At 37.1% G+C, this 23,583-nt stretch overlaps 1 protein-coding gene across 3 annotated transcripts in view; it reads right to left on the bottom strand.

The window, feature by feature from the left end:
• The window catches only part of BOD1L1 (biorientation of chromosomes in cell division 1 like 1), a 36,275-nt gene extending 12,782 nt beyond the window's left edge, over positions 1–23,493 (bottom strand). Inside the window, exons 1-14 of one of the 3 annotated variants that reach the window (XR_001859788.1) lie at positions 23,343–23,493; positions 21,885–22,075; positions 20,133–20,744; positions 19,513–19,659; positions 18,025–18,194; positions 17,006–17,129; positions 16,510–16,654; positions 15,778–15,853; positions 8,776–14,890; positions 6,638–6,699; positions 5,179–5,248; positions 2,586–2,629; positions 1,618–1,705; positions 483–562 (exon numbers count right to left, since the gene is read on the bottom strand). Coding sequence is in view for 1 of the 3 variants with exons in the window: in XM_017727611.1 (XP_017583100.1) it covers positions 483–562; positions 1,618–1,705; positions 2,586–2,629; positions 5,179–5,248; positions 6,638–6,699; positions 8,776–14,890; positions 15,778–15,853; positions 16,510–16,654; positions 17,006–17,129; positions 18,025–18,194; positions 19,513–19,659; positions 20,133–20,744; positions 21,885–22,068 (7,917 nt within the window). In the remaining 2 variants the exon portion in view is untranslated. The remainder of the gene's footprint in view (positions 1–482; positions 563–1,617; positions 1,706–2,585; positions 2,630–5,178; positions 5,249–6,637; positions 6,700–8,775; positions 14,891–15,777; positions 15,854–16,509; positions 16,655–17,005; positions 17,130–18,024; positions 18,195–19,512; positions 19,660–20,132; positions 20,745–21,884; positions 22,076–23,342) is intronic. The other 2 variants (XR_001859789.1, XM_017727611.1) reach the window with 2 other exon arrangements.
• Between the last annotated feature and the right edge of the window lie 90 nt (positions 23,494–23,583).

The raw sequence follows: 23,583 nt of genomic DNA, 5'->3' as shown, positions 1-23,583 counted from the left end.
GCTTCATCACAAATTAATGGGTGAGACAGTCCCAAATATACTGCATGTACTCCTAAAAAGAAGATCTATTTTGCCTTAATTCCTGTTTTGATCTAGCAGGAATCAGTACAAAGTCAGAACTTGAGTGAAGTGCAATACCCTCTTGAAGATCTCAGATCAGTATGTCCATGTTGATGCTGAACTGACCGGACAGCTGGGATCCAAAAATGCTCCATGAGATCCCAAGCTCCTACCTATTGTTCAACTCTGTCCTCTCAGCCTTCCATACCTCAAAGAGATTCAACACAGACCCCCGCTTTTTGTTTTTATATTGTCTCCCCCACTGAAACATATCATTCTCTAGTCAGTTCTTTTATATTCAAGACAATGCAAAAGCAGCTTATTTATGGAAACACCTCCCAAAATAAATTGCTGGAGAAATAATGACTTAGATTTTAATCTTATTTACAATTGCAGAACATAAAGAAGTTCTCGGAAAATACCTTAATGTTATCAGGTTTCATTTTGGAACACTGACTTTGTTCATCATCTTTTAGCACATCCTGAGCAATCAGCTGGTTGCCTGTAAAACCAAGTGACAACTGAAATGTTAAAAAAGTGTCTTCTGCATTTGTCATCTTTTCATGCCACTTTTATACCAGCTCACTATTACTGAGATTCAAAAGTCTGAAAAGCAGCATCTTACTTACAGATGAACAGATCGTTATTCTAACCACTCTTTGAAAAGGGAAGACAACACAATAACAAAAGAGAATTACATGTTTCTTGTATGTTACAGGTGTGGTTTGTTTTGTTTGTTTGTTTTTAAAGACAAGGCCAAAATTGAAATTTGGTGGGACCACATCAAGAAATAGAACATCAACCTTAACTTCAACTCACCCAGAGACAGGGAAAGCGGTTAATGCTTTGTGGGACACTAATGAATACATGACTTCTAATTACTCACTTCATCAAATCAAAATTCTTAGAAGAAGAATAAGCTGTTAAAAAAATGCTATTATTAATTATACTAACTCTTTTTCTAAATTGTTCTGATGCTGAAAAGACAAAAGAAGTTGAATCCAGAGCTTGAAGAAATTTTACACTGTCAGTCTTGTAATTACTATATCAACAAAATGCCCAACTTATTTCTATGTTAACTTTGTCTAAATTTAATTCAAAAATGTTATGCCATTCAATGGACTGAATTTCTTCTCACCTTTTGCTTCCAGACAAATAAAAGGCTACACTAAAATGTAGTTCTTTCCAACCTAAGAAAAGGAAGCATCCAGCCCCACAAAGTCTATTGAATGTTTAGATTTTCCTCCAATGATCAGCTCCTTATCTTTAAAAGGATAAAACTAGTAATTTTTCTAAACAAAAATGTTTCTTCACTTAAGATTGAAAAAACTACTGTAATGCTCTTCTGTGCAGTAATTAAATTTGTTATAATATTTTTATCAAATATATTAACTGTAATATTAGAAGTTGTTTTGGGAATATAAATTGCTTTGGAGTTCGGAATTTCCTATATACCATTCTTTTCTCAAAAATACCATTTCATGGCCTAACCACAGTAGAACTTCGTTTTGCCACAGAAAAGCTTTGCACAAATTTGTGTACTTCTGTATCACTTACATTTTTCTTTCTCCATTGTTTCTGAAGATTCACATTGTATTCCTCTAGATCTATGTTCTTCAGTTACCTGGGTAGCCAAGTTTTCCACCTACACACAAAACACAAAGAAAGATAACTTCTTTTTTTCCATGAAGTTTATAAACACAGAAGGGAGAAACTTTTCTCGACTTGCTACTTTCAAGTACAACATACCTTAAAAATGGAAAGCAGCAGTTTACAAAAGGAATTTATTCCTAGAACTCAAGTAACATTACTACTACAGAACAGCACAAAGTATCATATTTTCAGTATTGTGGTATTTTCAGAATTTCTGACTGATATTTTTACTGAAAAAGTCTCAGAATTAAGCACCCTACTACACATTTTAAAAATAGTTCATTGCAGTAAATCACACAAAATATTTCTGGATTTAAAGGACATTTTCCTACATGCAAGAACAATAGAAATGTCGCCAACCAGCATTTCAATACAGTAATAAATAAATTTACTACTCAAGTGTAAGCAACAACAAACAATGTCAGCTTGCTACCCGTATTTAATATCATTTCTGCTCCGTAAGATACATTTTACATTTGCAAGTTTCCCAGTTATCCCTCTTAAGTCTAAGTTCTTCTGAAAGACCTCAGACTGCATTAAAATAGGTTTCTAATTGTGATCAAAACCTCCAAGAATAATCCCTATTTTTTTTCCTCTACTGTCATGGAGATCAATCAAGCTTATCTTTTCTGCCAGTTAAGTCTTGAAATAGTCACAGACTATGGAACAACAATACAAGATTTATTTACTGGCAGATTATAAAGAATAATTAGACATCAACCTACACAGCTGCAGAGTCTCAGTATACATAGGCTCTGCATATACAAAAATAATATTTCCCTTTAGAGAATATTTAATGTAAATAGAAGTAAATTCAAGTATGAGAAAAGCAGCACAGATTTAGAGAATAAATTTAAAAACTAAGAACTTACATGAGAAGTTTCTCTTTCTAAAGGAGTATTTCTCTGCAGCATATCTATTAAAAATAATTACAACACAATCAGAAAAGCTAAACAACAGCAAAGTATCACAGTATCCTCTACTTCACCTCCCTGAAAGGATTCTAGAGAACCTGAAACTATGTAAAACTTACTTTCAATGTTGGAAATAAGAGACAGCCAATCTTCTCTTTAACAATATACTCACAAAACAAAACAAGAATATGAATTTCTGAGCATAGGATAACTAAGAATCACTTTATGGTTGAAATACAGGCAAAGATGACGCTGTCATCTTTGAAATTTATGGTGACTTTGACATTTCAAATACAGTTCTACCATTTGAATCAGAATTTCATCCATCACAGTCTTAGATACTGGATCATGGGATGAAGTAAAATGTGATTGAGCTATGCTGTAACATTATGCTTTCAGAGAACTGAAGTTTGCATAATTGTACTAGTGAGATCTGTATCTGATAGAATGCATGTAAGGAAATTGTCCAATTGCTACACTCTACTATACTCTGATGAACTACAGCCTCAGTCTTCCATATCACAAACACAGGGAAAATAATTATGAGAGTTGATGAGTGGTCTGAAGTTTTGAAAGAATTCCGTAACTTCCAGTACATAAAGAGAATTATAAAGCTGCTCTATCAGGTGTTCTTAATATCTGATTCATAAAAACGATGAATTAATATCTTAATTTTTAAAAGTTGCTGAAACATTCCAAGCAACTTTCCTTTTAGCTACAGTAAGAACATAAACCTAAAATCCAATAAACCCACTCTTTTTTACATAGTTTTATATATTTTGTAGCTCATTTCTTAAATCTACATGTTTTAGCAACAATTCTTCCACAGCTACACTGCTGAGTTGCACATCTTTCAATTTTTAAAGCAGTGTCAAATGAAGAGCTAGCTCCTACCCACTCAAACAGCAATGATTTGTTTACATTCCAAAGAATCTTGGACTACTAAACTACTGTGTCTGCTGTTCATATTCATGACAGGACACACATTTGTCTTTTAAAACAACTTCCTTTTACGTATGTTGAGCTGTATGTATATAAGCATGCATATATACATATATGAGAGATTATTGCAGAGGAGAAAAAAACCTCTCTACCAAGACCTACAAGGCATTAGTCTTCAGAACGTGTCATACCCAACATAATTTACGCAACAAATGGATTTTTGTTAAACATTTTACAAGAAACAAGATTAATCTCAGCTAGCTCAATCTGCACATTTTAAGTACTGTCTATCTGGGTGAATGAGTGATGGGAAGTAGCAGAGTTTTAAAGGCACTTCAAAGAAACCTCACAATAGAGAAAAACCTTTCTGAATTTTAGATCTGCTGTCCTGAAGTCTACATTCTTCTGACCAGTTCTCAGGGTTTACATCTGCTTTCTTGTGAGCAGAGCATGCCTCTTACCACTCAGCTGAATACACACCACCCTATAAACAAGAATATGAATCTGAGCTACCCTGAGAGTAAAAACAAGAATTACAAAGTTTTATACCAATGCTCATATTTCACCTTACTGCTATTTTTGTTTTTCATTTGGTAAATTACTATTTTGGTATGCCTATTTGGTATGTCTAAAAATTTAGAAGTGAGCTTAACAGTGTGTCCTTTCATAGCATGTAGGCTTTCAGCTGCATTTCTGTAAGAGCTTTCATTTCTGTAAGAGGAAATGCATCTTTAACCTCCCCAGACAATATAAGCAGCAGTAACGCTGGTACCTCTTGGGATTCATTTTAGTTCTGCTTGTTATTTCAATAACTGAGGATTAGCTCTCATCTGGTAGTGTTGTAAACATCTTTGTAATGCATCTGGAGCACAAAATCCATCCCATTTGATGGGCACAAAGCAGGCATTTGTTTCTGTTTTAACAGGAAAGCCAAACAATTGCAACGCATAATTTGGTTTTGGAAAGAATGGATTCTTTTTTAGTTTTGGTCCCACTGAAGATTAGTTAAAGTACATGGAAAAGGAATTACTGAGCACAGATCCAAGCTGACTAATTGAGGTTCCTAAGTTGATGATTACCTACTTATAACTGCTCTTCAAATTTGAGTGGATGGCCACAAATATTTTAATCTTTTGGAGAGCAAGAAAGAAAAAAAAACAACAGAAATTTTCTGTAAAGTCTCTGTGACTTGTCATACAGTACTTACTATTTTTATATCCTCACAAGGCCTGTCACAACACCCTAAAACCAGGATATTCTAAATCTGTAAGAAAGAAAGCCATTCCTTGGGGAAGTTTCTGTATCTTTCCTGGACAAATGTTCTTCTGTATTTATTGATTTTAAACAGAATATTAGCAGTCTACTTTTTAAAAAATCCTAAATTATAAAATCCTTTCCTACTTTCAGCATATCATGTTGGAAGAAAATTCTGACCCTCCTTTCCCACAAACCAAATTCAAGCCCCCCTTGAAGTACTAGAAACATTTAAAGATTTCTGAAGGCTTTCTTCAATTCCTTTATATGTCACATATAACAAATCTGCAACCATCCCGTCATAAGTAATAGTCCCTTAAGCATGAAATTAAGTTGCTATCAGCATAAAAATCACCTTTTTGCAATTCTTTAGTTTGAAGATCCACACATCCCTCTTCACTTCTTGCACTTTCAGGCTGTTGTGACTAAATACAAAATCAAAAGAAACAAATATTGCAGATATTCAGAACAAGTATGTCTCACTCTGCTCCTTCGTATCATGATGAACATCGTCTTATCACAAACTATAGAAGTCTTCAAAAGCTTTCTTATTAAGATAGTACATATATTAAGAAGGAATAGTCAGAGCTAAGTTCAATAGTACAGAACTTAGATTTGACCTTGGAGTTAATATTAGTACCAGAGGTTAGCTTAAAAAAGCAGATTCCAGGCATTCAAGGTGCAACACCTACTCTGAGTTCCAAACACAAGCAATAGTGTAGAAATGTTCACCTATACAGGGAAAAAAGGGGTCTGCAATGTATAATGAAGTACAATGACCTCCCTTCAACTTGTGTTTTGGGTGGATTTTTTAGGTTTGCTTGCGATTTAAAAATAAAAAAAAGAAGTTGCAGATCAGCTCAAAGTTACTATTGCATAAATAATGCTACATGGAGCTAAGTGTACCTAAGTCTGATCCAAACATTGTAAACGCAGATACAGTTCCACATTATGGCTATACTGACTCTACAACTCTGTTATGCTGGTAAACAGTACAGCTGTTTTCAAGTGGAATTCAACTCTTATCAATAAATCCCACCAGACTGAAGCTGATTTAAGCTTTCCTGAAGTCCACCCTTTCACAGATGCTTGGGAGATTCTGAACCACCTTATCCCTCGATAACTTATTCTCAGAGCTTGGCAAAATATGTGGATGCACTCCTGCATCTGAAAAAGGAATTAACCCATGTGGAATCCTGCCTACTATGGATCACAGCCCAAACACACAGACAGATTCAGCTTTGGTCTTACACAAGCTATAGGTGACCATGAGCCCAAACACCCTGCATTTTCCAGGGTGCCTCACTGTTCTGTGACAGGGCTGCAGTTATCAGAACAGAACAGCAGCAAGTGTTGCTCGAACACACCGCAGATGTGAGAGTCTCAAGAGTGGCCAGGAAGTGATGCAATGCAATGAACAGCAGTGTAGGTTTGTTTACTGGTTCAAAGAACTAAACCAACATCTGCCAGCTCTAAGAGCTGGGGTGTGGATGGCTATTTTACAAGCACTATCACAAGCAACATGTACACAGTATAACCAATTTTTAAAAAACCAAACTTGGATGTCACGGTCACAGAAGAAGTTTGGCTGAAGGAGGGAATTATTCCTAACACAGAATAACATGGATAGACCACAATTTAAATGCCAGCTGCTTAGAAAACTACAGCTGAATAATCTCAAAAATCTTTCAAAGTTCTCCAGTTTAAATGCTACTTTTGCTGCACAAAAATCAAAAGGTACAGTAAGAAACCCTAGCAAGATGTATGAATAAGCAAGAAACAGCACAGTAAAAATTTTCAAATAACATAAATACCTTGCCAGTTTTCAAGGTACTTTCTAGTTCTTCTGCCAACTTTGGTAAGGCTGCATCATTGCCTAATGGAATACAAATATGTTAAAATTATCAGATTACATTATGCATTTATCTCATGCTATAGCAGAATGCTGTTTCTCAGTACTACCTCATGAATACAGCACATGAATTTAAACCCTTCCTGTGGACAACAGAAACAACCACCAGTCTGTTTACAGCAAACCAGCTCAATAAAACCCCAGCTTGGCATCTGCAGGAACACAAGTACTTCTGTGTTTTCCTTAAATACAAAAGGCTTGGAAAATATGGGGTATCAGGATTTACCACAGCTTACTTATGAATTCTGACTTTGGCTTTTTTTCTTGCTTGCATATGAATTCTAACTTTGGCTTTTTCTTCCTGCTTTTCTTCCAAAAAGAAACCACCAATGGATTTTTTAGACCATTTGGACCATTTCGAAACAGCAAACTACCTCTGTATTAATGAATGCAGAGCTAAGAGTTAATACTAAGGATATATTTTGTTTTAAGTGACAATTAGATCTAAATCTGTCAGCTCTAGAACCACAATCACTGAAAATGTCCAATTTCTACAGAAACTGAAAACTCAGTAGCTCCTGTTAGCATCAATAAGATTTCAAAATACCTTAAAACCCCTTCCCATTCCATTCCCCAGGGGAAAAACTGTATGCTTACAACATCTTAAAAACAGGCCATGGCAACAGCATTGTCACACGACTTCTACAGCATTTTTGGAAACCTATTTCAGAAACCTGTTTAGACAGCTTTTCCTAAACAAATAGTTATAACATGATAATTCACCAATGCTGCATGCGAAGTGATTAAATTACGGCTGCTGTTCACGGAATAAGTACCATTACCACTGGTACTTACAAAAGCTACATCAATGGACAACAAGGATTAAGGCAAGCACCGAGATAGGAATACTTTACTGTGTAGCATTTTACACTTCCACAGCTCATGTTTGTCTCTTATATAAACAATAAATAACATTTTTCAAGTTTACTAGATCAGAATCTTTCCTAGACAAATTCCTAAAATCCCAGAATCTGCAGAGAGTGCTTTCTCAACTCAAATATCAAAAGAACTAGAGAATAAAGCCAATCTTTGAGAAACCCACATTATAAAATGCTTTTTGAAATAATGCCAAGGACAGACATGAGAAGGAAAAGATTTTAAAAACAGTACTTGATTAGCATCATTCCACTTCCTGTGGTATAAACAAATTTTTCTACAGTTTAATTTCTCCAAAATTTATAATGAAGTCATAATCTTGACTTCATTATAGCGTCTACAGAATTCATAATTTTCAAAAAAATTGGTGCTTCAGCTACTTCGGAGGGTCAAAGAGGTGCAAGGTCAAAAATAGTAGGATGTTCATTACACTGTCTTTTAGGAACCAGCAACCATGCAAGTTCATTTCAAACGTTAGCTTAGAAGAATGGATCTGGATATAGTGTGTGATATACTTAATGTCATACACTATTATTTTCTATTTAAAATATACATCTACTGCTTGCTTAAAATACTTATTTAGGATGACAGTCTAATTCCTTTGTAACACAAAGCAGAACAATTCCAAATGTATTCACAGGACAAAATTAAGTGTAAGACAGTGAATCTGAACATGACCACTAAATAATCATCCAGAGAAAATCTGCAGTTATGAGTAAGGATGTCCACTCTTAACCTTCAAAATTACTATGAAGTTACCTTCCTAAAATGATGAACATACATCAAAATGAAATGCATCCTCTTTCCTAAAACACTTTTTTGAATTTTGTAACACGTTAAAAACAAAACCTATGTGTAGCTCCACAATAATTACTCCTTGCAAATCACTTTATATATTAGCTCATAACTTGATGTCAATGTATTTTAGTAATTTTTTGCATTCTAATATTTGTTTTCCAACACAACTCAGGTGGTCCTATTCACCCAAAATCACATGCTTATTTGTCACCAACTCTTAAATGTATTAATAGCCATATTGCAACTAACGAAGTGAGGTATATTTGAACAGTACAAGTTATTTCTAACTATAATGATGGTAAAATGCATCTATTTATGACAATTCATAAACTAAAAAATTAAAAAAAAAAAAAAAGAAATCCTCACCTGAATTAAAGGTTGCATTGCTTTTCTGAAAAGTAACTTCAATGCCAGTATCATCTGTTTTGACCAAGCTGGTTTTGTCATCACTGTCATATAGCTCTTCTACATGCAACAAAGGGAGGTCCCCTTTTTTCCCTAATTCTGCTTCTACTGTTACTTCACTGTGGTTGGTGTTTACAGTCACTTCATTTGCAGAAACTAAGGAAAGAGCCTGTGTCTTAGGCAGGGGAGTCCTTATTTCAGAAAAGTCACTTTCTAAAACCACGTTTGAGTTTAATTTATAGCTTACATTCTTAACAGCTTCACTCTCTATCACTGCTTCTGAAATCGTACAAGAGAGCTCCGATGTAACATCCTCATGCAAAACATCTTCAGCTTGTTCATCGTCCTCACCTGCCTCTGGGGAAGGACTCTCAGCAGTCTCTGTACTAATCTCCACGCAGAGGGCCTCATCCACACTCATGAGGTTCACTGCATTTTCACCCGTTTCTGTGATTTCACTGTCTACTGTGGCCTGAGATGCTGCTGATTCTGTCCTCGCCCCACTCTCACGTGTCTCGTTCTCTCTCCCAATAGCAAGCAAAGAATTCTCACTTTTTTCGGGGCCTGTAGTTGATAGGATGCATTCAATCTGGTTAGCAGTATTAAAAATTTCTTCACTTTTGTCTTTTACTTCTGTACTCTCAGCAGCAAGTTGACTTTCTTCTATGACTGTAAAGGTAAAGAGACTATCACATTCTTCCATTGCGCTCAGAGTGATCACTGCCCCCTCATCCTTATCTCCTATATTTGAAGCAGTGTGTTGATCTTCACTGTTAGTTGCAACCCTTAGCACAGGAGCTCCACATTCTCCCACAAAAATCACAGAACCTTTGCTTTTCCCATCTGCATTGAAAGCAGCTAGTCCAAATTGCTCATCTACAGTTGCAGTGGTCTCCACACCTTTACATTCCTCTGATGCATTTGGAGAAAGAACAGCATCTTCATCTCCTGCTACAATGAGCTGACTTTCAGCTTGTGGTGCTGCACTGATCAGGACTATCTCACATTCTTCTGTCATGCTTGTAGTGATCATAGCAGCTTCATATCTTCCTTCTGTTTCAGAAGCACCGAGTTTGTTTTCATCTTGCATAGCTACACTAGACACAGGAGCTTCAAAACATTCTGCTGTACTTGTAGAGATCATTAATGTTTCATTTTTTGACTCCATGTCTGAGGTATGTTGAATCGCCTCTTCTGTGACTTCACCTGACATTAGGATTACTTGTTCTTCCACAACACTTGTGGAAATCATAGCACACTCATCCTTTTCTTCCTTACCACTAGCAGTTGGGTGACTCCCATCACCACTGTTATCATCTCCTCCTGTACTGGATTCACTAGGCATGGGAACCTCATATACTTCCATATCTATGGAAACCATAGCATTCTCATTTATTTCTTCTGTTTTCACAGAGGGGAGCTGACCATCATATTCAATAGCTGCACTTGACATAGGAGCCTCAAATTCCTCCACTATACTGGTGGAAATCATAGTGCACTCATCTCTCTCCTGCTTACTGCTAGAAGTATTCACACACTCTTTAAACTCTGTAGCTGTGCTGGGCATAGGCACTGTGTCTTCAGTGTCTATTAAGATCATAGAGTTTTCCCCACTTTCATTTACTCCTGCAACAGCAAGTGGACCTTCTTCTGCATCCATGGCTGAATGTAAGGGAGCATCTTCCACTGTGCTGGTAGAGATGACATCACCTTTCACTTTTACTTCTCTGTCAGAAGGAGTACGAGAAGTTTCATCTTCCTTTGGAACTGCACTACTTATAGAGGCATCAAGTTCTCTGCTGTCAAAGGAAGTCATGGCATTATCATGTTTGTCCTCAGCACCAAACTGAGTCTTATCTTGCACTGCCATAGCACTAGTCATGGGACCCTCACACTCCTCAGCATCTGAGGGAAGCAAGGTACCTTCATGCTTTCCTTTCTGTGCAGCTAAGGCACCCTCATCTGCAGCACTTGCACTGGTTACGCTGCTTTCAACAATGCCTTTGTAATTTTTGCAGTCTGTGCCACAATTAGCTTCTTTCTCTACACTTGTCATGCTGTCGACAGTAAGCTTATTTATATCTGTGCCAGCCACTCCTGACTCAGCTTCCATTTGTTCAGCAACTATGCAGATAATGGAACTTTCACCTTCTTCTGCACCTATACAAATTAGTGCATTTTCACTTTCCATTCCTGTACAAGTAGAAGCATGCTCATTTTCTTCATTTCCTCTTCCTGTACTGGTCACAATGTCCTCACCTTCTTCATCCTCTTCTTTTGAGCCTGTACTAGTCACAAAACCTTCATCATCACACAGACCAACGCTGACTGTAGTGATACTGGCTTCTTCCTTTGCCCTTGTACTGTCCATTAGACTTTCACATTTTTCAGCTTCTAAACAAACTACAAATCCCTCATTGCTGTCTTCTAGCCCTGTGCAGACGGCTGAAATTTCAGCATCATCTTCTGGGGTTATGCCTGTGCTGGTCACTGTGCTTTCACCATTTATAGTATCTTCAGATTTGTCACCACTAGTTCCAGCCGTGGCACTGTTGTTTGTGACCACTGCAATACATTCACCAGTGACAGCGCTTTCTCCTTGGGTATCTGTACCAGTCACAGAGCAGATGATGAAGTTATGACCTCTTTCTTCTGCACCTGTGCAAGTCACAGTACCTTCGTGTTCTTTTACTTGGCCAGCTATCACACTGCCCCTAAATTCACCTGAATTAACACCACTGGTGGACCCTTCACCTGTTTCTGTTCCCGCACTAGTTACAGCTCCATCGCTCTCCATTTCACCTAAGCACGACACAGAACTTTCAAATTTGCCTGTATCTACACAAGTTGAGGTATTTCGCTTTTCTTCAGAGCCTGCACTGGTCACAGCGTCATCTTTTTCTTCTGTCCCAGCACTATTCACACTGTCTTCAATTTCTACTCTGCTTGGGTTCACTGAATCCTTACCACCCTCTTCTGCATCAACCATGGTACAGTCACCATTTTCTTCTCCTTCTGTACTTGTTAGGAAACTTTCACTTTCTGCTAATCCTTCAGTGACAACACTGCCACCACCTTCTTCAGCTGCTGCAACAGTACAGTCACCAATATCCGCTCCTGTGATGAAACTGCAACCCTCACTACTTTTTACCCATACGCCTGTTGTGAAACCTTCATCAGCTTCTATGCTTGTGCAGATTACTGTCACCTCACTTTCTTCTTCTGAGCAAGTGGTTGTAGCATCACTGTCCTTTTCAGAATGTGGTGCACCCTCAGCTCTTTCTCCTCCTGTACTAGTTGCCATTGCAGTGCTCTCAGTGATCTTTTCTGTGCTAGTTCCTATCACAGTGGCTGGAGTTTTTTGTAGGCTGCTGTACAATGAACTAGGTTTACTACTTCCTGCACTGGTACCTACAGCATTACTTTCATTTTTGTCTTCCATGCCAACCACATTGGTCCCTTCTTGCCCACTGGCAATAACAGAGCCTTTGAAAGTTTCCTCAGGAACTCCTTCAGGCACTAAAACAGAGGAAGACTGGATCATATAATCAGTGTCATGCACCTTGTTTTTTTCCACACTATCCACTGTGCTTCTTTCTCCCTTTGTGGAGGGATCTGTATTCAAGCACTCTCCCTCTTTTATTCTTAGGGTAAGTTCTTTTGTTGTTACATCTCCACGATCTTCAGTTATGTTAGACAACAAGTTTTCCTCTTTTCTTTTTAACTCCCTATCTTGAGAGCTTTCCGACTTTGCTGCTTCATTGTAATCTTGACTACATAACCCAGCTGTACCGTCTTCCACTGCCTGTTCACCAGACCGGGACACCTCATTATCTTTTTCTATACTGTTTGCCATGATGGTGGTGTCACCATCATCTTTCATGACAGAACTTGGCCCTGCACTATCTTGCTCCATGTATACAACCTGTGCTGTATCATTCTTCAAAAGGAAAGCATCTTCCAATAAGGAAGCCCCATCTGAATTATGGCATTCTTTAGACATACTACCTAAAGAATCTGTAAAATCCGAGATATCCATATCCATGGACTTTGCATCAGCAGCATCTTCCCTTGAAGAATTAATTGCTAAAGGAACATCATCTGAATTAGAATTTATCACAGTTTTTAAATTCTTTGGTCTTCTGCTATCTTTTGAAGCCTGATCTTTACTGGCCACATTCTTTAAGGTTCTACCACTTGTTTCATCCACAATGCTCATTTTAGAAGCCCCTTGTTTACTGGGTCCTTGAGCCATAGAAGCTTTTTTGGACAAAGTGTCTAAGGCACCAACTTGTTTATTAGAAGTATCTTCTTGTTCAACAGTTTTTTCAGCTGCAGGCAGAAACTGCGATTCACAGGCTTCAGGATCTGCCAAGCTGTGTTTTAACTCCTTATTTGAAACAGAACGAGATACTTTTTGTTTTACTGCACACTTGGCATCTCTGGCTTGGAAAGAGTTTTGAATGTTTTTTCCTTCAATGTTAGATGCTTCCTGTGCTTTTGTTTTTTTCAAATCAAGTTCCATCAGCTCTTCCGCATGACCAGAATGCAAGCCATCATGATTCATAGCTGCCTTTTGAGGGGCTGGAGCCTGGCTGCTTTCAGTTGTGCTAGCTGATTGCTTTTCCTCCTTAAGTAAATCTTGGTTTGATAAACTGCCTTTTCTGTTTTCACAGGATACTTTCTTGCTTTGTTTCTTATCCACTGCCACTGTGACATTTGACAATCTTTCATGCCCACTGTCCATTTCTTTAGTACCTTTATCTTCCAATTTGATGCTCTCGTCCTTCTTCTTTACTTCTTTGTTGCTGTGCTTTAAGTTTCTGCTTTTATGACCTTCAGCAGAGAACCTTCTTTCTAGTTTGGAATTACTTAAATCTTTATCACCTCTGTACTTCTCTTTTACAGAGCCTTTTTCTCCAGAATGTAACTTAACTCTGTGACTAAAGTCTTTTTGTGATCCCTGAGTTGACTGTGGGCCACTTCCAAGCTCGAACTCAGCACCACTATCCTCCAAACCTTTATCTTCATTTCTGGATTTGTGTTGTTTATCTGAATCATTGTCTTCCAGGCTCTTATCTTTGTCTAGTTTCTGTCCAGTGTCTTGTTTTGTTAATTCCTGTAATTCTGCTTCAGATGCTTTGAACTGTTTATTATGACTCTTTGACTTGGACTTTAACAAAATCTTGTCTTCTGCAAGGCTCTTAGATCTTCGTCTATCTTTATGAACACCATCTTCATGTTTTACATTACTATCAGAGTTAGTTGATTCTATTTCATGTTTATCTTCTGAGTAGCTTTCGCTTCTTCTATGTGATGCTGAAGCAGGTTGCTTTGAGGCACTTAGGGAATCCTTCTGTGGCTTAGAATCACTCAAGGACCTTTTGGTCTTGCATTCTGCCCTTGAGAGATGTCTGTCTTTTTTGTTTTCTTTCCTCAGTAATTCTTCAGCTTTTAAGGTTGATTCAGAAGGGTTTTTTCCATCCTTTCCTGTTACTGATACTTTCCGTTCACTTCGGTGTTTACTTTTTCTTTCACATTTGTCATCTGAGGAAACCTTTATTTGTTGATTATGTTTCTGGCCACCATCCTCTCCTTTCAAACTTCTCTCAAATGAATGAAGTTCAACATCTTCACCTGACTTGTGAATACCATCTCCTTTATATTTGTGCTTTAAAGAAAGTTTATCTTCTAAAGCAGTTCTTTCCTTCTCATTTTTATCTCTGTAAGACTTGGCTTCTTTTTTGGCAGAATTTCTCATATGTTGAATTTCTGTGTCAGTATCTTTTTTGGGGTGTTTTTCATTCTTAAATATGGATTTCTGCTTCTGTGGTTCTTCACTATTGACTTCTGCTTTATCCAGTTGTTTTTTTGGATCCCTTGTTTCATTGTCCTGCTGAGTTCCTTCAGCCTGAAGAGAAGTGGAGGTTCTTCTTTTATGTTCTTTTTCTGCCTTAGAATCACTTTTGCTTTCCTCAGTTGAATGCCCCCATTCTGAAAGTCTTCTAAGTTGTTTAGAGAATTCGTTTTTCCCATGATTGTGCTTCAATTCTTTGGAAGAATTTTTTTCACAAGTCTACAAAAGAGATTTTTTTATATATGTAAGTACATATTACACAGTTCCTTCACTTATGTGACTGAACAGAACTGGCAAGCACAAACTCTCAAAAAAAACAATACGCTAGGGAATACACTTAACGTTGTAATAAAAATTCACCTACAATAGAGTCAGTCAGAAAACAAAAATTGCCAGTTTCATTTCAACTATCTACTATTGTGGAAAAATCCAAAGCAAAAGAAGTTATCCTTAAGCAGCCTGTCTGAACTTTATTATCTTTTCTTCATAAGGTAATTTTTCTAAAATGACTTAAATTGATTTTTGAATAGACAATCACAATTTCAAGCACTCTGTAAGTTCCTTCAAATAACCATTATGCTGTCTGGTAGAACAAAACCGTAACTAAAAATTCAAAACAAAACACCACAACAAGACCTAAAAAAAATAAAGCTAGACTTCTACTTGAACTTCCACCTTTTTTAATTTAAACAGTGTTATTCATAGAATTCTTGCCATAAAAATTTTATTTCCTTTTGTGTTTGGAGCACAGTCAGTTTAACTTTCCAGTGAGAAGTTTAAACAGATCAAGCTGAAGTCTTTGCATATAAAAAACACTGCTCTTTCTTTAAAACCCAGCATACTTCACAGATTAGGGCTCAAACTGCATCTCAGGTTCTACTAGACATGCATCAACACTGAATATACAGACCATATTTCAGTGGCTATTGGAATTCAAAAAACATTACTACAGTGATGTCAGATCACTAATACAACTGAAGGAACAGGCAGGGAAAAAATTACTAGTGAGAACAAATGCAATTGTATGCAGTTTGGTGCAGACATATGAAAGAGTACTATTAGAATTAAAAGGAAGATCGTAAGGTTTATTTTTAAGAGACACCTACCTCATTTGTCTTTTGCATTTCCTTAGAATCTTCTTCAGATGGCTCATTTTTCTTTCTGCAGCTATCTTCAGCATGCCTGAAATAGGTATTTGGACAACTTAATAAAGAACAATCAGTACCAGTCTAACATTACTTTGTAAAATTTCTGCTTTCACAAGAGCTGAGCACAAGAGAGAAATGCTCACTAAAAATACAGAAATAGAACATGATCACCAAACTTCTAACCAATTTGCCCAGGCTTTTTTTGCTTGTAAAATTATATATCAACTTCAAAAATACCCAGAATACAAGCGCTTTAAAGCAGTATTAGTATGACATTTGTACTGCTGTTGTCCCGTAAAATGTGTCAGAGTTCTCCTTGCCCCATATTTACCTGAATGAGGACAGTTATGTACAAAGGTACGTATCTACATAAACATCAATCTAAAGATGAAGCCAACTTGACTCGCCTACTAGATGCACAAACATGTAAAAGGTCTCCATTCTCATGCCTTTAATACCATTCTGTGAAAAGCCACATAAAGACTCCTACTGCAGTCTGAGATGCCATGTATTTAAGCAGCTATAATTTTTCTGCCTGAATTCCACGTTTATTAGTAACAAAATTATGCAAATATTTTAAGAGAAAACTGTTAAAATGGATAAGGCTAAGTACAAAGTTGAAAAGAACCTTTCCAATCTGCAAAAACGAATATTCAAAACCTTAACTCCTATTGAGTAAATAATAAGTACCTTGAATCCCTTTTTCTTTTTCTGCTCAGGGCCACTTTTTTTTCCAAAAATTTCTGTTCTTTAAGCACATCCTTAATGCTGGTACCAGTAGTTTTTGACTCTACACTTTTTGATGAAGGTTCTTCTAAGTGCAAGCCACTTTTTCCTAAAATAATACACAAATGGTGAAATACATACACATAATTTATTAGTGTTTCAGCTATAAATATGACAAAACAGTACAGAGAGTACTAAAATGTAGCAGAGAATAGCAGTTATACAGGTGTTAATTGAGCCTAAGCAGTGTAACGGATATATGAAAAAGTGAAGAAGAAATTCCGTATTCATATTTTGCATTATAATTTTTTCTGTTACATCACTGTTGAGATGTTGGGTTACTAAGGGAAGGAAATGACTACAGACTTGTATGACCATTATTCAAAGCTGAATGTTTTATTCTATGGAGAATAAGTGAGAGCAGGGTGGTGTGGGCTACTCACAGTTCTTCTTCTCATACCTTTAGCATTCTGATTTCCAGTTTTTAGGGATTTTGTCTTTTCTGCAGCCTTCTGCTTACGTTTTTCTTCGAGTCTCTCTCTGTTAATTCGTCTTCTAAGGAGTCTTTCTTCTTTTTCTTTGGCCTAGAGATACAAAACCATGGAGAACAATTTAACATTAGGTCAAAGAACGTTCTTTGACTATAAATATAAGTCTAAACCCCATAGAAAACAAAACACTGCAGCTTAAGGCCAGCAAAAACATAAATACGCCTTAGAAATCATACAAAAGTTAATGGAACACTCTAATATTTTTGTGAGGCGAAATTAGTTGAGTTCCAGAATTTCACTGCCAATCAAGACTGCAGACTGAAGCTATGAGACTTTCTCAAAGAATGTATGTTTTATTTGTATGTATATACAATATATACACAACATATTTTATACACATGTATTATACATGTAACATAAATATATGTACCCGGCCAAAGGAGAAAATCTAAAAGAACTGCTGCTCCCTCTTCTCTGTGCTGGCCCTTCTGCCACAGAACAGAGTGCATGTGCTTAAATCTCTGTTTCCATTCCCAATGGCTGCAGACTTGCTACAAACTACTGATTTCATGGTCAGCAAGGACTATGTAAAGAGCTGGTGTAATGAAGTAGCCTCCAGTACTCAACACAAGCCCGATCTACTAAAAACCCCACTGAAGGCAGGCTGCAGGTACATATGGGTTACTTTTTTCATCCATATTTTATTTTGGGGGGAGGGGAAAGAGAGAGAACACACTGTCATTGCTTTCACTGCCAGAAGCCTTCAAACTATAATCAGCAGAGCAGAGTGCTGTGCTGGAGAGCAGACTGTGCCATACTGATGGAAACCTGAAGAAAGGGCAGCTATAATACAAGAGGAAAAAAATCCCTGAAAGGAGAAGAAACAGAAGACTCCCCCTCACACAAACCACCACCAAACCAGAAGTGGAATTTCTGCCCTAAAAAGTTTTAGGACCAGAATGTGAGCAGCAGAAAACCGCAGACTTACAATGGACTGACGGCGCTGTTCTACAGTTCGTTCATCATCAGAATCACTGAAGTATTTGGAGTACAGGAAAGGCTTGCGAACATAAGCATGGCGAACGGGCTTGGCTTTCCCGTCACTCAGCTCGTTAGCATGGGGCTTTGTCTTACTTTGACTGTTTTTCTCCTCTTCATCTAAAGAAACGTTAGTGAGCGTACAGATATATTGATAAATTAGGGCAGTGCTTCCAACATAACTTTTGAGGAGGCAAAGCTACTCAGAATGTATTAACAATTATTTACTCTAAAACCATAAACAGTTAAAAAAATTAAACCCTTTTAGCATCCAAATATCACTAGATTATGAAAAAAATCAAAGGTACATTCATGTGTTTGTGTGCATCATTCAGCCAAAAAATTGCATGACACAAACCTGGTAATAAACCAGGACACAACAACTGGGTTTACCCTCTTGCCTGTAATCCCACTGCCCGTTTACATACAGTACTTAGTAGCTAGCTATGCATGAGAAGTCAATACAATTTCTGCTATGTATTAAATTATAATTCTCCCCACACCAAAAATATCGGTACAGTATTTGAGTACGTAAAAAGTAGTTGGCCTACTGAAATACATACACGAAACACACTGTTGGTTACACAGATATAAGTATTAATCAAGTAAATATAAATAAATCTATTTCAGTTCTATCAAGATTACTAGAAATAGTGCAATACTGTGCTAATTATTTGTATTCCTGAAACATACTTGAGGTTTGTTTTCGTTTCATAAATAGTCATAACTGAACATAATCTGTCAAGTTTCAAAGTAAGACCAAAGCCAGAGAACAAGTAATTCAGTGCTTCTAAATTATATTTTGAGAGCAGAAAAGGTAACCTGTGAGCATACTAGAGAGAACTCATTCAGGTACTAAGGCATTCTGCATTATAAAGTGGAAAGTGTTATTAACCGCAGAAATCAGTTGGAAGTCTGTCCTAGATAGGGAGAACACAAAAAGGCAACACACTCAGTGAAGCAACTTGGTATTTCTGAACTTTTAAAGCTAGATCCATTGCTGCTCTTTCTACTGTGGCCAACTTCCGGAATACTAAAGCTCTAAACCCAACCTGATGTACAGAGTCAGCTACAGCCACTACCTCGGGGTCACAAAGCACTCCAGTGTTATACCAAGTTCATGGCAGAATGGAGAGAAAGAAACCCCACAGAACAGTGACATTCACCATTACGTGTGATTCTCATCTATGTAATACTGTAGCATAAAAAATATTTAGAATGTTTAGAATATACCAAACGATATTATATGAATAAAAATATTCAAAAAGTAAATCCACTACTCATCTTTTCCAACTGCACAAACACTATCCAGTTCGCATTCAAATTCTCTCTTACAGGTAAGTATAACATTGCAAACCCTCAAATTTATGATATGGTACACTCAACAAAAGTATTACAAACTCCTTATTGCTAGTTAACAATGTAATTATTTTACCACCTGATGTGATCTCCCCCTCTTCAGTACTGTCAGAAATTACAGGCTCCTCTTCGCTCTCCTCTTCAAAGGAAGAAAGGTCACTGGTATGGACAGAGCTGACCGTGATGTCACTGAGTACATCCATATCTGAATCTATTAACGCATTTTCTTGCAAAGGAAAAAGTAAAAACAAAGAGCTCTAAGGCAACACACTGAGTTTGTGAAACTTTTCTTACCAAAACATCAATTTTGTCACTAAGAACAAAACTACGTTAAGAGTTAGAAATAAGAAAACAAAATTTTAACACCTTAATAAAATAACCAGGCTAACTCTGGTTTACTCAAAACAAAAATCACTCTGAGGAAGAACTACGAACTTTAAATGAGGACTGAAATTATTGAGAGAACTTGCCAGATTAAGATGACCAATCACACACCTGAGGAATCAAAGGTCATCTGATTCCTAATTCAGGTACCTCAGCTAAGAGTCCAATTGTCACTAGCAGACAAGTTTGCCACAACTACCAGAAAACTTACATTCCAAACATACTGATTCCAAATATTCTAATTCAGCTCCTGAATAAACTTAAAAACCTTACTCCTTATCCACGTTTTGAGGAAGAGCATTGCCCATACCATACCTTCTTTAGTGCTTTCAGCTGTTTTATGTTTATTGCTATTTTTTTCTGGAACTAACTGTTTCACTGGTTCCGACTCTTTTGCTTGCTTTTCTTCTTTTGACTTTGGAGTATCATCACTTTTCTTTGAATGATCAGACTTCTTGTCAAGCTTTTCCTTCTTTTCTTTTCTTCTTTCACTTTTTTCACTGCTGTCTGGTTTCTTGTCAGATTTATCCAATAATTTACTCTTTACCTCTTCACTTTCCTGTTGAATATCCTTACTTGTAAAAGTCAAAATATTAGTATCCTTTGCTGTTATTTTTATTTCTTCACTTTGGCAGGGAAGCTCATTTAAATCTTCACACTTTGCAAGTGTTTCAGCCCCTTCTCCAGAAAAGTCACAAATTGCTTTCTCTCTGTCTGGCAAGTCCTCCGCATTTCTCTCTTTATCAGTGCTACCATCCACACTCTGCTGAGATGAGAGTTTTTTTGCAAATTTGTCATTGTTCTTGGGATTTGAGCTCTCTGTTGAAGCCCTGGCAGCACTTGCTTCTTGGTTAAGAGAAGTTATTGTTTCCAAAATGGACATTGCATCACTAGCTACATTAGCACTTGGAGCTGTAGCAGAGACACCTTGAATAGTAAAAAAGAACAGAGTTTTACTTCACCCTAGTTTCTGTAATTCTGTTGAGATAGAACATTAAACAAGTGAAAAGAAACAGAATAAGCACTCTCTATAAAATATTTATAATTAACTAAAATATTTGACAAATTTTGTCTTGAGAGATTTTGGTTAAAAAAAACAACCAAACAAAAAACTCCCAAGAAGTTGCATTCTTGTGGCAAACACTACGATTACTAGAGATTCATTTTGCTCTGTGACACACCACTGCTCCTGAGGTGTGCTAAAGAACATGGGGATTGTCAATGGCAAGGACATTCTGAACACAGTCCTTGTTCAACTTTACCAACATCCTAAGTAGGATGATGACTCTGGATAATAAATATACATATACAATAATATTCTACATATATGCACACAATGCAGGAGGAAATCAGTAGCTCACACCTCTAGTATCTCCATAAATGTCACGGAAGATCGACTCAGCATACTGACTATATAACAACAGGACTATCAGAACTATGTTATCACTTTTCTGTCATCTCAGAACCAGTTCTGAAGATGAATGACTAAGAGTTAACTGGACTAGCACTAAGAGTTGCAGCTGGCTTAGTAACCCACTTCACAGGAAAAAGGCTGGGATTTAAATAAAGGTTACAAATAGATGGATGGCTGTGGAGTCTCTTAGAATAGGAAAGAATGGACAATTACCTGCAGGAGCGTTTAGAAGTCAATACAGGTAATATTAGGACTTTAGCAATCCAAATTTTATGGCACACAGCAACGGCACACATAACTGTCTATTAAGTAATTTTTTCCCTGTCTACCAATGAACAAGAAAGTTGCATCATTCTTCTCTTACAGCTATGTCTTATCTGATCCTATAATACTGAGACCAAGTTTTCTCCCCACAGTAAACTGATCCCTCATAATCTCATGACAGAGTGACGTGGTCATAACAGGGTGACATCTCTATTGCTTTCTACCTTTATACATAGACTAAGAGACAAATGCTATGGCACAGTGCCTAGAGCTCACCTTGCTAATATTGATACTAACAGTGTTATGGTGGTAGCAAACCTAGTCAATGATTCTGCTCTCTCAAACCCCATTTTTTTGTTAATAGACTGCTCAGAGAAATGGTAGAATACCTTGTACTGTAACAGAAGCATCTGCTTTCTCCTCACTTGGAGATGTACTGGGGCCTGCCTCCTCTTTGTGATTCAATGTGGCTAAAAATTCATGGACAGCTTTTTCCACCTGAGGTCTGAATGTGTGGTTGATCTTTGGGTCCACAACCTGAGAAATAATTCTGTCAATTCCCGATTCCAACATTCCAGACCTGGAACAAAGTTACATAAATTAGTATGAAAAATTAAGTTTCCAAGAATGTAGTAATGAAATATGATCATTGAGATGTGACATAAACACTCATGAGAACCTCCAATGAAGCACCAATGTTTTCTGAGCATCCCTACAGCTATGAATTTAGCCTGTGCCTTATCCATAAGAAAAAATGTGCTAGAGAAACAAAACAGTCCAAGCACACAGAATTAACACAATAAGCAGCCTGTTGTTACATCATTACTGGTTACACCTACAAGTGTTAGCTAACTGCAAAAACCATTTGTGGAAGAAATTTAGAAGAAACCCTATAGTATCAATTTCCACAGCATAAAGAGATGAATTATAGAAGGCATGAGGTATAAATAACTACTAAACCACTCATCACTACCCTAAGTTACTTTCTGCCCAGTATAAGGTGGCAAGTTCTGCAGCTTTATGGAATACACTTAATCTTCAGTAAAATAAAATAGAAAAGAAAACCCACAGCTATAAAGCTTATCTGAACAGACTCCTGTAGTCTTATGTGAGATGTATGCTACCTCTTGTCCTCATTGCTTCTTTAACAAGGAAAACTGCTCCCCTCCCTACAAACCAAACAGTCCTCAGTACAAGTTATCAACGGTACCACCACAGCATGACAGAGTAAGTTTATTCCCAAATCCTTGGCTTAATCCAATTTAATGACCAAACTCATAGTGCTCTGAAGAAATTTCCTAATGTTTGTTATGAGTCTAACATTTGAGAAAAGACTGGAGGAATCTCCATGAAATAACGTAATATCAAGCTAAACTGTCTGACATAATTTTAACAAAAAAGCAATTCTTAAAACCTCTTCTCTGCCCAGCTAGATTTAAAACAATTTTTCTGTTTTGTGACTTTAGCTTTGTATTCTGCAATTTAGTTTGTCACATACTTCTCCTTAAAACATAATTATTGCAATTTTATTAATACCTCTTTAAAACAGAAAGTAAAGGCACCCTTTAGCTAGAGGGTTATATTCCAAGCCAAAATCAAGGTTTCCACCCCCACATAAACTTGGATCAGATCAAAGAACATCTCCAGTCTAATTCTGACTAATACTGATGGTGAGTTACTACCTCAAGTAATACCGCATTTTAAACACTGAGAGGGGAAAAAAAAAAAAAAAAAGCTTTTTCAGATGTTTCTTCGAAGAAAGCAGCCCACTTTACATTAACCCAGAGCCTTTGTCACCTATCACAGTACACAAGCATGTTCAGAGAAACCCCAGAACTGTCACTTACTTGAGAACCTGCTGTCTAATGTTATTTCTCAGCTGGTTTTTGTTGAGATGAGGACTCCAGGTATGAGTTGCCAAATGATTGGAAACAAAGTTGTCAACGCGCTGTCTCAAATTCTGGTAGGCAGGCTAGAAAGCAACAGCAGAGATTGGACTGGAAGGATTGTATAAGTGGTTGGTTATCCTTCCGTTGGCCAGGCTAGTACAGCTGGGAGCCCCGTCGAACCCCCTCGGTGCTCTGCAGG

Source organism: Corvus brachyrhynchos, unplaced genomic scaffold (assembly GCF_000691975.1).
Source record: "Corvus brachyrhynchos isolate BGI_N302 unplaced genomic scaffold, ASM69197v1 scaffold80, whole genome shotgun sequence".
Taxonomy (NCBI): domain Eukaryota; kingdom Metazoa; phylum Chordata; class Aves; order Passeriformes; family Corvidae; genus Corvus; species Corvus brachyrhynchos.
Note: the sequence above shows the minus strand (reverse complement) of the source record. Positions and strands in the feature narration are given on the sequence as shown.